Raw genomic sequence first — 17,048 nt, 5'->3', positions numbered from 1 at the left:
CCTTAAATAAATAAATAAATACAAAATAATGAGGGGATTATCAACAAGCTATTATCATCATCACACAATGATAACATCCAAAGCTGTTCATAAACTACATTCCCCATACATATTAAGCATACATAAGTGCATGACTTGACAAATAGTGGCACTATAAGTTACAAAATGGGACTAAAAGCTCACCACCAATCTGCCAAATTACATAACACATGTAATACATTTAAAGAAATGATGACTACACATAATGCCTGATTTATACTTGGTGTGCATTGACACCACAAATAGCAGATGGACAAGCTCACAAGGCATTGCACTGTGACGCATTGTGAGCTTGTGCATTGGCCAGTTTTGGTGCATGACACCTGTGCGCGACTACTGTACTGTAAGTATAACTCAGGCTTTAAATTCAGCAGATTTTTGTGTTATTAAGCTGAACAGATCACACTGTATGTAAACCACTTAAAGTATTTTCATCATCATCATCAACCCATGTAATCAATCACTAGTTACCAAGAGTATAAAACGTTGTTCCAATAACCGTAGCATTGTTGCACTATTTAAAGAACAACTTCATGCAAAGTAGTATGTACTTCAATGTGTATGTAATTGAACACATAATTGTATGTATTAAACAAAACAAGTGTAAAGTTTGATGAGTTTTGGCCGGTTGTTAATTTCATTTTACACCATTCAGTTGTCTTGTTGGAATTCGTGAAGCACCTCAAGTTCATACTATAAATGTGTGAAATACACATTTACTAAAATACACCAGTTAATACACCAACTAATAGACAAAGGAGTGGATTATCAGTGAGATTTTTTTATGAATAGTTGAAAATATGATTACTGCAGGGGGCAACACACTAGAAAGCTTTATGAGCTGTTGTCCCAGACACATGTTCTGCATTACGACAGGTACTCAAAGAAAGCCTTAAGAACCTGTCCCTAATGATCTAGATTTGCGTTGGGCATCCTGGTTAAGAATGAATGTAGTTCAAATCTTGTATAGTGTGTCTGCTAGCTCTAAGAAATACGATAAATAAAAGAGGAAGAGAAGAAAATGACTCTTGAGTCATTAGTCATTTTTCTGGCAGGGATAAAATGCTGACTTGAGAGACTATGGTGTGAAAATGAAATCATAGTGTCAGGACTCAGGAGATGCAAGGGCCTCGGTTACGGTCTAGTCCAGATGTCAGAGAGAAACTAGCCTCAGAACCAGCTGGATGAAGAGAAGAATCCCTATGGAGGACTTCAAGGAATGGGCCCGTCCGCACTCAGATGTGTTCTCCTGCAATAAGAGAGTATATAGGCAAGACAGGCCTGAACATAGCACAAACAACTGCAGCATTTAATGTGTCAGATCAAAAGAGATTGTTGCAATGGTAGCAATTCATATTCTTTTACCCAGGCACTGTAGTCAAAGCAGGTAGGCGGGCCTTTACGGTACCGTGCACTGCTCAGCACTTCACATGGATTTTCCTCCTGAACTGTTTGCGGGACTTAAGGGCAATGGTGTAAAGTAACTAAGTACATGTACTGTACTTATGTACAATGTTGAGGTATTTTTTACTTTTTTCAGTAGTTACAATTTTCAATACTTTAATGTCTACCCCACTACATCTCAGACAAAGATATTGTACTTTTACTCCACTACAATTATATGAAATCTTTAGTGACTAGTTACTTTATATTTTCAGATGGGGGGGGGGGGGGGGGTGAAAAAGTAATGATGTAAAGGATACATTCTGTCCTGACTTGGGTCAGTCTCTCTATCTCACAGGAGCTGCAGGGCAACGTCTCAGCAACCACAAAGAGAAGGTTTGTACCCTCAATCCTCTTTGCGTGGAACAACCTATGATGACAAATAGGGTGTGTTCGGATATAAGGCACTGAGCGCACGGGTCCAATACAAACCAATACGTGAGTGTGCTCCCGGTGCGCATATCCCAACGCACCCACAGACATTCAACGTGAAACGGTGCAGAGGTCGGAGAAGCAATCAAACACTGAACATGTATTTTGTTGATGGTGTAAGAACACACCTTGAAGCATTTCTCAGTGGTTTAAGGAACTAACTAGCCTATATGCTTTTCTTTGGAACAAAATGATGTTAACTCTTAAGAGACTTAGAGCTTTTCCAAAAAGTATGGGGTCGATTTTTTCAATATGTCAAGAACAATGATCTATCTAACGAACAAGCCTGTGGCTGGATAATTGCATCCTCGGCAGATGTATGTATGGTCATATATGGTCATTTAGACTTGTATTGTCTGTATTTGTTCTGTTCTTTTCTTGTCATTGTCAATTATTCATCGTTTTATCATGAGTTCATTTAATATTTAGTATGAAGATCAATAAATATACTAATGAAAAGAAGAAAGAAAAACATTACACACCTTGAGCAGTTTCCACAGTCTTGCAGCACGTTGTATGAGTTGGTAGTGTTGGTAAAATAGAACTGGCTTTGAATGGTCACACAGCTGCTTTCCCTTTGTTCAAACCCTTCTACTAGTGCATCGCCTGCAACAAGTGGAGGAAAGCTAGGTTAATGAGTAGTCTGTAAGGCATCGCTGTCACACAGAAACTCCTATCTCCACTTTCTATGTCGTTTCATAAATTAATGCCCTGATTCAACTTCATCGTATGACAGTGTCAACAAAAATTGCTGATCCACAATCTCACAACGCATCACGATGCAACACGTCGTGAGCTTATAGATCTCCTATTTAAACTATTTTTTGAAAATGTTTGACTTTTACGTATTTATTTATTTATTTTAGACAATAATGATATGCACAAAATATCAAGTGGTTAAAGACTCACTATGTAACTTTTTTTAAATGAATACAAATGTATTTTGTCCAATCTGTATGGTAGAGTACCGTATGTTAATACAATATAACTTATACAATTGTGGTGATTTTATTTTGTGTCCCTGCTCTTCTGTTGAGACATTTAGATCGTGTCAAAGGTCATGTCTCACCTAGACACAGGATCTGACACAAATTTTTACCACAAGGCTCTATTAGCTCAATAGTAAAACTTTCTGCACTTGCGCAGGAAACCGGGTTTAAATCCAAGGTAGAAGAGGAAAGTTACTTAGTGCTGCTTTAAGTCTGTCTATGTGTTTTATAAATATTTAACCAATGAAAAGTATTAAAGGTTTAATGACATTCACTTTTACACCACATTCAAAGTCTTTGTCATGGTCCTTCAAAAGTGTACAAAAAGTTTTAAGTGAAAATTCCACTCCATTGATCCATGGCAGGTGTTTTTCTCTCACATTTCTAAAGCCTTTTCAACTGCAATGAAAAAAGAAATCTTTGCCTGCGGGTGTCGCTGGTGAGGGATTTTGCCTGTCAATCATCGCCTCTGCTCCGCCCCCCCCCCAAAGGAAAGGATAGGGGAGGGGAGGGGCGAAGAGGAGAGTGGGCGGGATTAATCGACTGTGACCTCACTGTCGAAGGGCCAAGCTCAGATTACTTTTCAGCCTAATTATTCAGAAAACCCCAGACCCCAGAAAATCCACTGAATGTTCTAAGTTCAGGTTTTTTGGGTGTAATTGAGGTCATAAAACCCCAAATAAAACATTGAAAATAAAAAAAGTGAAAATGAATGTCATGATACCTTTAACAAGAGCTTGTGACTAAATAACCCATTGGAACACTGGTTCTTTTTTCCATTTCCTGAAATGGAAAAAGTTTTTCGCCCAAAAGAAAGTTTTTTCGCCCAAATATGACTAAATGCAACATGTGAGAATGGCTGTGCTTCTGAGCATATGATTATATTCTCAGCCACATCTCAACACACATGTTCCTAGTACTCTACTACTATCTCATATGAGTGCATATTTCAGCAGATAGAATACAGGCTGTATCCATACTACATACATTGAAATATACATGCATGCATTCATGTAGGCTACATTGCACACATTTTTGTTTTCATTATATAAAAAACCAACCTGAGAAGAACCAGGTGTTAGAAGCCATCCCATAGAATAACTGCTGCATCACAGACCTGAAAAAAAGTGAGAAATGTACAGCTTGTGAGAAAGTGAAGCACGCTCTGGAATCAATCCAGTGTGTCACATTAACGGTGTGTCAACACACTGCAGTAACGTCAAGCTCAATAAAGCTCCAGTCTGTGATGCCCAGGTGCCAAGCACTGGGGAAAATTGCCATCCTGGCATCATCACATCTTTGATTTCACTTACAGTCTGGAAACCATTAAAGGGAAAGTGCACTTGACTTGCACTTAACATGGTGTGATGCGTATTGGGAGTAAAACTCACCATGCCACTGCTGAGGACCACCAGGCCAAGTTTAAGATGTCAGCAACTGAAGGCTATATAGTGACACCATGATGATGAATAGACAAGAGATTAGCTGTTAGATAAATTATTAAAATAATGTCATTCCTTAAAAACAGAAGGTCACATTCTAACCCATTAAAGCCGGGAAAGCATCTGTGTCATTTTAGATTTTAGCGTTAGCTATTCCCAAATAATTGCAGATATACTGTACAAGCTCACAGCGCCTCACTTCATGAGCATGCTTGTACATCTGCTATTGTTTAACATTTTTTAAAGTGTTTGAAAAATGGTGAATCATTTTTTTTTATCACAAATCTTCTCTTCTGAGGGTCCCTGGTAAAATTATTTTCCGATAGGGGAGGGGGGTCCGTGGCCAAATATATCAATTTGTGGGTCCTTGGCACGAACTACTGATTTAGAAGGCATTTGAAGAAAAAATCTGTCTGGAGCCGCAAAACCTATTTTAGCCTAATAATGAAGGAAGATTAATTAAGATTAATTATTCTAATGGGAACATGTACGGTCTAACCGTTAGACCGTAGATGTTCCCATTATAATGGTCTCTGTCCTCCCTGCCTCTCACCACAAAGATGCCTCTTGGAGCAGCACCAGTGTGACTGCTGCTGACCGGCTCACATGCAGACTGGTACTGGAAGGACTGACGACGGACATAAATGGAGTTATTGTAGAGCGCGTGCATCAGGTAGGGGTCCACGTCACCAAAGAATAGGCCCACCTGTGAATAATCAAATGAATTAAAGTCAGGGGTTTGTTACAAGTTACTGTGCAAAACATGCATTTACCAATTAAGTCCTATCATATACTTGTCTACTCAAAGACAGCCGTTCTACAAGCTCACACGTCACATCGCAATGTGTTGTGAGCTTGTACTGTATGTACTGTACGTAACTACTGTTTTTGAAAGATTTCACAAAAACTTGTGAAATAGGACATTCTGCATGATGAGTACTTTTACTTACTTAAGTATATTTTGATGCCAATACTTTTGTACTTTTACTCAAGTAAAGTTTTGAACACAGGACTTTTGCTTGTAACAGAGTATTTCTACATTGTGGCATTGTTATCTTTACCCAAGTAAAGAATCTGCGTACTTTAATTATTTAGACATTTCTGTCAGAGGACAAGCCCCTTGAGATGCATCATCTCCTTTTCCAGGAGGTCAACCTTCTTCTGCGACGCAGAGCAAGTAGACAGAAATGGAGCAATTATATAAAGATAAAGTTGAAAATGGGTGACGTGCTTCTTTAAGTACTGTAACAGCTTGATGGGGTTTTCATCTCCTTTCCACTTTAATTGGTTCCCTCTCCTCCACTTGTGTTCTCTTGCATCATACAGTATCTACTGTACTGCGCTGTGTTAGCTTGGACATTGAGTTACAGTGTGCCTCTGAAGGTCATACACCAAATAAACATACACATGCATACCTTCTTCCAGTGATCCCTCTGGTTGGACATAACCAGGAACCCACCGTCATCAAGTAGATAGCAGAGTAGGTCCTACAGACACCATTACATAGTTAACAACACTACACTACTGACAGCTACACACACCCATTTTATTATCCTGTTGTGTTGTGTTGTGTTGTGTTGTGTTGTGTTGTGTTGTGTTGTGTTGTGTCGTGTCGTGTCGTACTGTACTGTATGTATGTATACTACAGTGATATGATATTACATGATACGACATATCATATCATATCATATCATATCAAAGTCATTCACATAAAAGGGTCAGTGTTTGCAGCATATGACCAATCGTGACCATGGACAATATTACAATACTACACTACTGACAGCTACACACAACCATTTTATTATCCTGTTGTGTCGTGTTGTGTCGTGTCGTGTCGTGTCGTACTGTACTGTATGTATGTATACTACAGTGATATGATATTACATGATACGTTATATCATATCATATCATATCATATCATATCATATCATATCATATCATATCATATCATATCATATCAAAGTCATTCACATAAAAGGGTCAGTGTTTGCAGCACATGGACAATATTTTAATAACACATAATGGAGGCTAGAAGCAACATACAGCTGCAGCTGCCAAACGCAGGAAGGCCATCTGGCAAAGAGACATCTAGGACTGTGTGAATGCGTAGGCTTCACACAGTAGGCTTATAATATCACTGCTCCGTCATTAGGGCACAAGTAGATCTGATTATAATTACATTTGTGTATTCCATTAAACTAATGTATTGCTTGCTATTGTTTTATTCATATGGCGTCTATGCAGACGTTGCCATATTCTTATAGTTGTAACCCTGGCGGTGTAAAATGGACTTGGAAGCAAATGACAAATAGATATGAAAAGTGAAAACATAATCATACTTTCATATCTTAGTTTATTAAGTACAAAAAGTTCAAGTCGTGCTTCAAGCAGTCTGTTCTATGATGATACTGTATGGATATACAAAAGCACAATGAAATGACTCTGATGTTGCTCTGACACTAGCCTCGATCTCCAGGCATTTATTGTTTAGTTTTGCGAAAAAATAAAAGCCTGGACCAGCGCGTCGGTGTACCCGGTATGAGGAAGTGTTCATTTCCCCAACCAACCAGAGTGCGCAAGGAAACTGGGGTTTTGGTCTGCCTTCAGCCTTTCACTTCCGGTGGTGCGACTATGTTTTCATTCCCACTAACAATATTTCTCCACGGAACACTAACACCATTTCTCCCAAAGAACATGGATCGTTTTGTTTGTAAGCCCACTTGTTTCTATGATGAAAGAGCAATTTAAAATGTTACTAACTTTCCGTGGTTTTGTCGGCTTCGAGGACGCTATTGTTAAATGAGTTTCGGTTTGTTTCCAGTGGGGAACGAACGGCACACACGTAAATCCCGGCCACTACATTTGATTGGGTAAAGCGCGGCCTGCTTCCTGATCTGATGGCACGCCCACTTATAGCCAATGTGCACGGGTTGTCAACACGGCTACCGACAGATTCAAACGCAGAGTAGAATCTGTTCTTGAGAGATTACAGTGCATATCACGTGCTGAACTCTGTGAGTGACCACACACAAGGAAATCAGTACATCAAACGTGGATTAAAATCGGCCACCAAATTCGGTTGCTGTGGATGGTGTGGTCAAATTCAAATCTCAGAAGCAATATAGGAGTTTGGGAGTATATCGGGGTACAAAGGCACCATATTAATATTATTACAGTGGAAAACAGCAACCTTCGGCACAGTTCACAGATTACTTGCGCACCAAGGATGAGGGACAGCTGCACCTGTCATGTTGTCAGCCAACTCCCTCCCCACACTGTTGGGAAATCCCAGCGGGATTATCCTTCAGAGTATACACTGAGGAGGTCTGTGCTTCTCCCCAGAGATACATTACACAGCCAAATATAACTACACAAAACGCTTACAACTCTTTTAAACCCTGCCTCCAGCAATACAACGCACTGAACGCAGGGCATTGTAATTGCTCCTGTCTGTGTGTCTGTGAACAAAATCATGGATGGACGCGTTTCCACGAAACATGGCGGAACATGTGCGACAAAAGCCAACCTTAAACCAAGTCATACTGGTGTCGACAGGTTGTCTGTATCGCTATGAGTCATGCCTCTATGGATGTTAGTTTACAATCTAATAGTTATGCTCGTGTGAAAGAAGAAATAAATATTCTTACATCAGTGTTCGCTTCACAGTCCATCTCACAGCTTCTTGATGGCCCACACTGGTAGAGGGTAAGAAAAACTGCTTTGAGAACCCAACCAAGGATAATCTATGCAATCAGCTTGTCACTCATAAATGGTGGTGAATTCATCGTACCTTCTGTGAGCCTTGACGGCTGTCAGACACGTTGCTGGCCAAGATCTTAAACTTGTCCACCCAAGCCTCCAAATCCAGCTTTACTCCCACAACTGATTCACAGGGTCAGATCATACAGAGAACACAGAGATTCACAGGGTCAGATCACACAGAGAACACAGAGATTCACAGGGTCAGATCACACAGAGAACACATGTGACAAGAGGACAAGCAGATCATTGGGAAAATGTAAGAGGACAAGGTAGTCTAACAACAGTTCAAACATTTAGACATTTTAACAATCCCATAAGGCAGGGGTCTTCAACGTTTTCAGCCCAAGGACCCCCTCTCTGAGAGAGTGATGAAGCAGGGACCCCCATATATTGCATAACCTTGTGTTGCAGATTAAAGCTTTTCATAGATGTTGGTTTCATGTTAATGTGTATTTTCAGACATTTAACCACTTAAACCCTCAATATTAAATCAACTTTCACTCTGTACTTAGTCTGCTCTTTTCCCCCCTCTCTTTGCCAAAAATAGCCGATCTACAAGCTCACAACGCCTCGCAGCGCGAGGCGTTGTGAGCTTGTAGATCGGCTATTTTCGGCTAAAGTTCCCCTCAGAATAGGGATGCTAGGGTTCAAGTGGTTAATGTAAAAACAAATATTCTATCACACAAAGATTTGGTGGCCCCCCTGTAGTAACTCTGAGGACCCCCTAGGGGTCCCGGACCCCCTGTTGAAGACCTCTGCCATAAGGTAAAGTATGATATATGAATATGAAAGTGTCACATACCTGCTGGCTTGAGAAGCTTGCCTCCTAAATTAACTTCAACAGATGAACTAACGAGTACTCCAATGGTGCCATTCTCTGAGCCCACAGGGTCCTCCATGGCTGTTTATAGGGGCATCGTTAAAAACATAATGCATGATGAGAATAGCCTCAGTGCTTGAAATGAGCTTACTTCTGTATGTATGGCTATGCCATTTTGAACCAAGACAATAGTATTGTTTTCTTTAAATAACCACATGATACTTTCTAGTAAGGAGAGGATAATGACCAATTAATTAACTCTTATAATTAGGGTTGGACAATATATTGATATTACGTTGATTATCATGATATCATCTGGGATTTTGGATATTGTGTTGCATTGTGAGCTTGCAGATCTGTTATAAAAAGTAAAATAAACTAGGGCGATGCCTGTTGGGAATGCATGCAATACCCATTTATCAGAGTAGTTAGTGCCGATATCATAGCACCCACAGTTTCACAATACAATATTATCGTCACAATATGGAGATATTTGGTAAAAAAATATTGTGATGTCTGATTTTGCCCAGTCCAACTTATAATGACGTAAAGGTGCCCCCCCATTACTAAAACAGAAAATGGCGTTGCAGTGAAACACAGTTTGTTACTCACAGGTCCTCGGTGGAGCTCTGAACATATAACCTTTATTGTCTAAGCTTCGTCTGTAGTAGTTGGAATTGTACGGTTCAGGATCCTCGTCCCAAGTCTCAGCGGCCCTGCAGAATAGATAAGATAAAAAATGATACAGACTTTAGGTCAAATCACTGAGACAATGAACAAACCACTGCCTTACCAAAACAAGCAAGACATTGACGTAAGAGCAATATAGCCGCCGTGTGACTGTGGTCAATGAGCTGCCCTGTACAGCCTTACTTACATGTTGGGGAAAACTCGCGTTACTCCACCATCTGTAGAGGCAAACACAGCCAGGAAGCCATACCTGCAACACAGAAACTTGAAGTCATTATATACTGTATAGTATCTTACGTCAGCTCCATACCACTCAGGAACTCTTCTTAAAGGGATAGTTCACCACCAAAATTACTTTTTTTTCCGATGACCGGCGAAAAGATGCAGTCTCCTAACGGAGCCGCCGCTTATCATGAAATTATTGGCTTAGGAATGCGGGGAAAAAAAGTTAAAAAATCTCCATGAATTCAAGGCTTCATGGGGTGTGTAATTGATGGAAAATAAGTAATTTTTGGGGTAAACTATCCCTTTTAAGCTTAAGGACAGCTTTTAAGACTTAAAGACTCATCGCAAGGCATGCCCATACATACACTGCATCCTGAATATTGTGCTGACTCACGCATTGAGATCCTTGTTCTTCCATACTCTGGAAGCAAGCTGCCCAATGATGCCAGAATCCAATATCAGGTTGTGAATGAGGCCTTGGTCACCTGAAACACAGACAAGCAGATAAAGTGACCATCCATCACATGATTAGCATCAGATAGTGTGATCCCGACCACAACAAACAATTGACACATCTCACAAACTCACAGTCTTCAGACTCCGGTGTTATATCCACCATGAGTGAAAGGAAGTTCTCCAAAAACTGTGTGTTGTTGTCGGAGAGTTGTAGACGCTTGCAATATTCCCTAGAGGAAGAACAGATGGCATTTTTACATTGACGCAAAGATAAAAACAGGTTTAAATAGAGTGCGTGGTGCGGTGTTCACCTCGGAGCCAGAAACACATGGCCTGATGACTCAAAGGAGCTGGGCAGTAAAGACTGCAAATCTGAAAAGAGTTAAGAGGTAGACAGAGATGAGAGAGAGGGAGAGAGAGAGTGTGTGTGTGTGAGAGAGAGAGAGACAGACAGACAGACAGACAGACAGAGAGCTTTTAGCTTGGTGCAATATTATGTTTATCGTCACTGTTGGGGAAAAACTTTGCATCCATATTTCATATTTTATGTTTCTTTTATGTATGCCCCATTTTATACTTTCTATACAAAAGTAGTAAAAGTAGCCGATCTACCAGCTCACCACTGCACTACACTGCACTCTAAAGTCCTCAATAAACTAGCCATCTTTACGACCGACCGCATTACCCATTAGGCAACTTTGATATTTACAGTGAAATAAATCACATCTACACACCGGCTCTCAGTTCCACTTTTTTATTGCTGCTTTCAACATTTCAAATGTTGAAAGCAGCAATACAATTTACAATTTAAGCATTTAGCAGACGCACTGTTTAATATACAGTAGTGTATGTATAATATGTACATTGAAACTATGCAAACTATAGGACACCAGGTCAACACATGAACCTGGCATCTGTCTACATAACATGCTATCTACATTATATTTTAACCTCTGCATAAGACTGCATGGTTCTCAAGGCTAGGGCAAGTGCTACGGCGAGTGCTACAGGCTAAAGTGTGGTCTGAAGAGGTGAGTCTTCACATTACGGTGGAACATTGGGAGTGAGATTGCAGTTCTAAGTGCAATGGGGAGTTTGTTCCACAGTTTGGGAGCCAGAAGGGAGAGGAGTCAGGGACGTGTGGAGCGTTGTCTCTCTGGAGCTGAGAGAAAGTGGGCAGACTTTATTTATTTCACTTTACTTTAGATTAGGATGTGCATGCACCGTCTCTTTTTGTCTTATAAATATTTAACCAATGAAAAGTATTAACAATAGGCTGTGACAAAAATAACTACATTGGGTCCATTTCCGGAAAAGTAAGGGTTTTGGACATTAAGGTTACAAGGCCCGACAGTGACATTATGTTAACCCATTCAAACCGGGGAAGCATCTGTGTCATTTTAGATTTTAACCACTTTAACCATTATTTTATACTTTGGCTATTCAAAAATAGCAGATCTACAAGCTCATAGCGCGTCACTTTGTGCCGTGCTATGAGCTTGTAGATCTGCTATTTTTGAAAATATTATGTGAAGAATTTAGCAAATCTTTGAATATATATATTTTTAAAACTAGAATCTTTGCTTCTGGGGGTCCCTGGAACAAAACATTTTGAGATGGGGGTTCGGCGGTCCATGGCCAAATACATATAATTTTGGGGGTCCTTGACATGAAAAGGTTTTGCCCACCACTCATATAGCATCGTTAAGATTTAGTAATTTTGTAGAATGGGCTTCAGGTCTTAATGGGTTGAAAGCTCAGTGGCCAGACACAGACACTCACATTGAAGCTGCAGCATCACATCGCTCAGGTCTGCCTGGATGTAGAATTCGTTGTAGGGAGGCAATACCAATCCAAGACTGTAGGTGGCAGCATCACAAAGTGGAAAAGGGCATATGAGTAATATAAGGCAACAAAAAAAACTCAATCTTTGAATCCTACTCAGAGTGGATCTGCCTCAACATACTCCTCATATGAGCACAAGCTGTTTCGAGTATTTTCAATTCAGATGGCCAACTACTCACCTATAATCTGTACCATTGATAGGTGTCCAGGTGTAACCTCTATATGCCTCATCAATGTATTGCTGCAACAGAGGAAACGTTCCATAAAAGCCCAACCCACACAATGGTACCACACTTCATGACTGTCTTTGGTTATCCATATAAAACCGCTGACTACATCTTGCTGTGCTCCTTGAACTAATACCCAAGTTAATGTATTAACAATTAGTGAAGCCATATATAAACTACAATAATCACTTGACTTACTGTGACTGCCAATTAAAATGTGTTTTAGTCTTAGCCTTAAATATATATACTTTTCACCTTCTGTACGTGTTTTGCCCCTCTGATTTTGTATTTATGTATTATGCTCTGTTTTCCCTGTGTAAAGTAATTACTTGTTTTTATGTTTTTTTGTGGGGTCTGCGGATGTAAATTGGCATATTTTCTAAATCCAGTGTATTTACGATACATTGATATTTATTGTTCATTAATATGTGGTGTCCCGTCTGCATACTGTATACAAATAAAGTAAAGTAAAGTGTTATTGCAGTGATAAATATGTTCCTATTTGTTCAACGGTAGTCCTTGATTTTAAACAGCTAACTAAATTATTTTATTGTGCAAGAAATGAGGGGAGCAGAGAAGCAGTTTGAAATAACCAAGCCCACGACAATATTTGAAATTTTAAATAATCAATGAATTAATTACGTATAATAATTTAAACAACTTACCTCATCAATTGATTTAAGAAGCGTTTTAATCTGCATTTCACCTGGTCGTCCGTCAATCATCTGTCGACGAATCTAAAATGTAAAATAAAAAAATGAAAATGTTTATTTTGTACGTCCAGCGTACATAGAAGCGTCCTCCATTATTACTGCATGTGCATCGTCTCCAAGCAGATGCTATTCATTGACCCGAAATTAATACAGCTAATCAGCAGAAGGCGTGCAAACAGAAGTGCTCCATCACCACGTTGCACTAAAGCACCAGTGGTGGGAAAAGTATTCATATTTTTTCACTTAAGTAAAAGTATCAACACTCTGCAATGTAGAAATACTCGGTTACAAGTAAAAGTCCGGAAATCAAAATTTACTTGAGTAAAAGTACAAAGGTATTGGTATCAAAATGTACTTGAAGTACCAAAAGTAGAAAGTAGTCATTATGCAGAATGTCCCATTTCACAAGTTTTCAGATGGGTAAAAATCTTTTGAAAATAGCAGATCTACAAGCTCACAATGTGAGCTTGTACATCGGCTATTTTCAAATGGCCGAAATGTATAGGGTTGAAGTGGTTAATGTATGTTTTGTAATAATAATCAAAAACAAAAAAGTAACTAGTAACAAAAGTTTTCAAATAATTGTAGTGGAGTAAAAGTACAATATTTGCCTCTGAGATGTAGTGGAGTGGAAATAAAAGCATAGAAAATTGGAAATACTCTAGTAAAGTAAAAAAAATACCTCAAAACTGTACTTAAGTACAGTATTTAAGTAAATGTACTTAATTACTTTCCACCACTGCTAAGCACCTACCTCCTCTTTATTGCTGTCTTCTACCTCTGCATCCAGAAAGTCCAACGTTACAGGCTCTGGAAGGTCCAGATCAAGCTGGAGGGAAAAAAAACACATAACATGATGACATGTTTATCCACCATGTACAATGTTATATATGGGTCAAAGACGAGACGTGCAAATCATTTCATACCGTTTTTTCTTATTTTCAGTGTAAGGCAGGAGGTTTTTTGCAACAAACAACAACCCGTGACACATCAAATAATGTGTTATTAAAAATTAAATAATGTTTTTCTTTTACTGGCTAGTAAATTTTTTGACAATACAAGCATTGATATATAACCTTGTAATTATGAAAAATGGGCATTATTTTTATTTTATTTTATTTAAACACTTTGCGTTACACTGAATGACATTTTATACTTTATAGGGTACATTCATACTGTATGAATGACAATCAAATATAATTATTGGATTTATTTTCAAATATAAATAATACTAGGGCATAGGTGACAGTCCAATGAACATAAAAAACCCTTTTTAGGGTATTTTAATTGCGGTTTAAAATTTGTGATACCTTGAAGGATAAGGATAGGATAATCCTATAATGAAAAACTAAACAAGAGCAGGGTAGGATCATCAGAGTAACAGTTTAGACAATTTCTTACTCATCTGGACTTTTTCTTGACCTATGTAATCACTTCACAGCCCCATATGTACCAATTATATTACGTAACCACTTAAGCCCTATTTTATACTTGATCTACATGCTCACAGCACGCCGAGATGCTACGCATTGTGAGTTTGTAGATCAGCTATTTTCCTTAAGTACCATAATGACATGCCCAAAATACAGTAGTAACACCAGAATGTTGAATGTCGTTAAATATAGATCATACAAAAACTAGTAGAATACGCACATCACTTGGTTCAGGAGCAGTCTTGGAAAGTAACATGAAGAAAAAGAAAAAGAATAAAGCCGCACACTCATCTGCTCCAATGTAATTTATTGACAACATTTCGAGCCAAGGCTCTTCACTTCTCAGATTAAATATACTGTAGATCACCCACCTTTGGCAGAAGGTTAGGATGCAGTAGGAGGTATCCATTTGGATCAATGGCAAATATGTATCCATTGGCTCCGAGCTGTATAAGACAGAAGGAACCAGTAAGTAATACAGTGGTAATACATAGTCACAAAGTGCTTGACAGAGGAATCCACAACACAAAGATAAAACCAATGCATCACAATAACAAGAAATGACGACACACATTAAGATTAAGAGAAAGCAGCTTTATAAAGGTGAGTTTTCAGAAGGGATATAAAACGGGGCAGAGATTCCATCAAGTATCGAACAAATAGGCGGAAAGAAAGTATTGAAATAATGCTGGTTAATTGTGCATATAGTGTCAGTTAGGATTGTTTGAAATATGTTAGTGGTCCAGAGCTAAAAAAAAAGGTTGAGGACCCCAGACATAGCCTATATGTACTCACATTGTACCGTGGGGTCAGTCGCTTTATCTCATCCAGATGCACATCAACTCCCATGACACCTAATATGAGCTGGTTCTGGTGAAACAACATTAATGAATAGTTTGGAAAATAGCACAGAGACTATCATTCAACACAATGACATTTCATTTCCTTTCAATCCAATTCAATCCATTCGTTACTGTAGGGCCTTCTACAGTAAAGTACATTATTTTGTAATATTGTATATTATCTAATACTTCAACGTTCAAAAAAGTTTTTTTTTAATGAATATCTCGTAGAAAATGTTGCCCCTGCACACATCTTCATATGTATATTTAAGTTGAGTGCTCCACACACACACACACACACACACACACACACACACACACACACACACACACACACACACACACACACACACACACACACACACACACACACAGTGTCTAGTGCTGCCTGGGTTCGTCTTTTCTTTTTACCGCACTTACCTGCCTGTGAGAGAGAGGAAGAGATAGTCAGGGGGCCAAAGCTGAGATAACACCTCTGGGTAAAAGCAGACAACCTATCCAGTATTAATCTTTAACCCCTTGTCACGTGTTCTAGCCTGGTTGGCATCTCAGAAAAGTATCTTTAGCTCATTTTATCATGATATACTTAAAACTGATCAAATCAGATTTCAAAATCAATTTTTCATAATACTGACTATTTTAAATGTAATACTATAATGTTGAGCACATTTGCTAATGTAATTGAACTGCTAATGTGGTAATGTAATGAAAATGCAATTAGCAAAGTTAATATTAGCTGATGCTGCCTAGAGTGATGATGATGAATATTATTTCCAGAGCATGATGCCCTGGTTTTGCTGCTTATGATCCCACCCATTATACAAGATGGGGTGCTGTATTCACACCCATCATACAAGATGGGGTGCTGTATTCACACCCATTATACAAGATGGGGTGCTGTATTCACACCCATTATACAAGATGGGGTGCTGTATTCACACCCATTATACAAGATGGGGTGCTGTATTCACACCCATCATTATACAAGATGGGGTGCTGTATTCATAGCAGACATGGAGCATCTGGCACAGACAGCATCAGAGGTCTACCAGGGCTCCCTCTATGGTGATTGTTGTAGCCAAGGAGACTAAACACAGCTTCAATTAAGTTCCTTTTGAGCTTCGCCTTGAGCATATCAACCAAACTGGAAAGGTTGCTGGGGGGCTGATAGGCATCACTATATGAGACAGCTAGAAACCGTTGATCCATCACCTACAATGCGACCTTGGCAAAGGATACCAGATCCTTGTTTGGACCGACACATGAGGATGATGAAGACGCAAGACTGATGATGAAGACGCCCACAAAGACTGTCTTCCATCAAGAATCAAAAGAGATCATACTGATGTCATCCAACTTGTTGAACAGTTCCAGAGATACCACGTGTTCCAACAGGAGAAGAGTGTATGATCTAGTGTCTCTGACAACTGGAGATGTTGCTTCAGATATACTGGAGGACCTTGGAAATACTGCCTGAGTCTGACAAGCAAATGATCACAGACTTCCACGACAGCCTCACCAAGAGAAAACCAAAAACTTTCTCAAGCCTCTTACAGCGCAGATGCCAAAGCTTGAAAAACTCAAAACCAAGTCATTGTCTCCATGGAGTGTGGGAGAGAGGTCAACATAGATAAGCTTCTACAAAAGGAACTGTGTGCAGCCCCTCTGTCACTTGCTGCAACCGATGCAA

General features: G+C 39.3%; 1 protein-coding gene across 1 annotated transcript in view; it reads right to left on the bottom strand.

Annotated features, from left to right (window-relative positions):
- Window positions 1-1,192: 1,192 nt before the first annotated feature.
- Window positions 1,193-17,048, bottom strand: part of cacna2d2b (calcium channel, voltage-dependent, alpha 2/delta subunit 2b) — a gene marked incomplete at both ends in the record, with an annotated part of 47,866 nt that continues 32,010 nt past the window's right edge. The window contains 22 exons of the mRNA XM_080423931.1: window positions 1,193-1,288; window positions 1,405-1,487; window positions 1,743-1,852; window positions 2,397-2,520; window positions 3,965-4,020; window positions 4,295-4,347; window positions 4,899-5,051; window positions 5,761-5,832; window positions 7,993-8,040; window positions 8,136-8,227; window positions 8,910-9,008; window positions 9,540-9,643; window positions 9,805-9,867; window positions 10,237-10,327; window positions 10,431-10,528; window positions 10,610-10,670; window positions 12,081-12,157; window positions 12,323-12,384; window positions 13,036-13,107; window positions 13,838-13,912; window positions 14,888-14,962; window positions 15,312-15,386. Of these exons, the coding sequence (XP_080280057.1) occupies window positions 1,193-1,288; window positions 1,405-1,487; window positions 1,743-1,852; window positions 2,397-2,520; window positions 3,965-4,020; window positions 4,295-4,347; window positions 4,899-5,051; window positions 5,761-5,832; window positions 7,993-8,040; window positions 8,136-8,227; window positions 8,910-9,008; window positions 9,540-9,643; window positions 9,805-9,867; window positions 10,237-10,327; window positions 10,431-10,528; window positions 10,610-10,670; window positions 12,081-12,157; window positions 12,323-12,384; window positions 13,036-13,107; window positions 13,838-13,912; window positions 14,888-14,962; window positions 15,312-15,386 (1,839 nt within the window). The remainder of the gene's footprint in view (window positions 1,289-1,404; window positions 1,488-1,742; window positions 1,853-2,396; window positions 2,521-3,964; window positions 4,021-4,294; window positions 4,348-4,898; window positions 5,052-5,760; window positions 5,833-7,992; window positions 8,041-8,135; window positions 8,228-8,909; window positions 9,009-9,539; window positions 9,644-9,804; window positions 9,868-10,236; window positions 10,328-10,430; window positions 10,529-10,609; window positions 10,671-12,080; window positions 12,158-12,322; window positions 12,385-13,035; window positions 13,108-13,837; window positions 13,913-14,887; window positions 14,963-15,311; window positions 15,387-17,048) is intronic.

Source organism: Gymnoscopelus braueri, assembly GCF_963280865.1.
Source record: "Gymnoscopelus braueri genome assembly, chromosome: 3".
Taxonomy (NCBI): Eukaryota; Metazoa; Chordata; class Actinopteri; order Myctophiformes; family Myctophidae; genus Gymnoscopelus; species Gymnoscopelus braueri.
The sequence above is the reverse complement of the archived record's forward strand: the minus strand, read 5'-3'. Positions and strand labels throughout refer to the sequence as shown.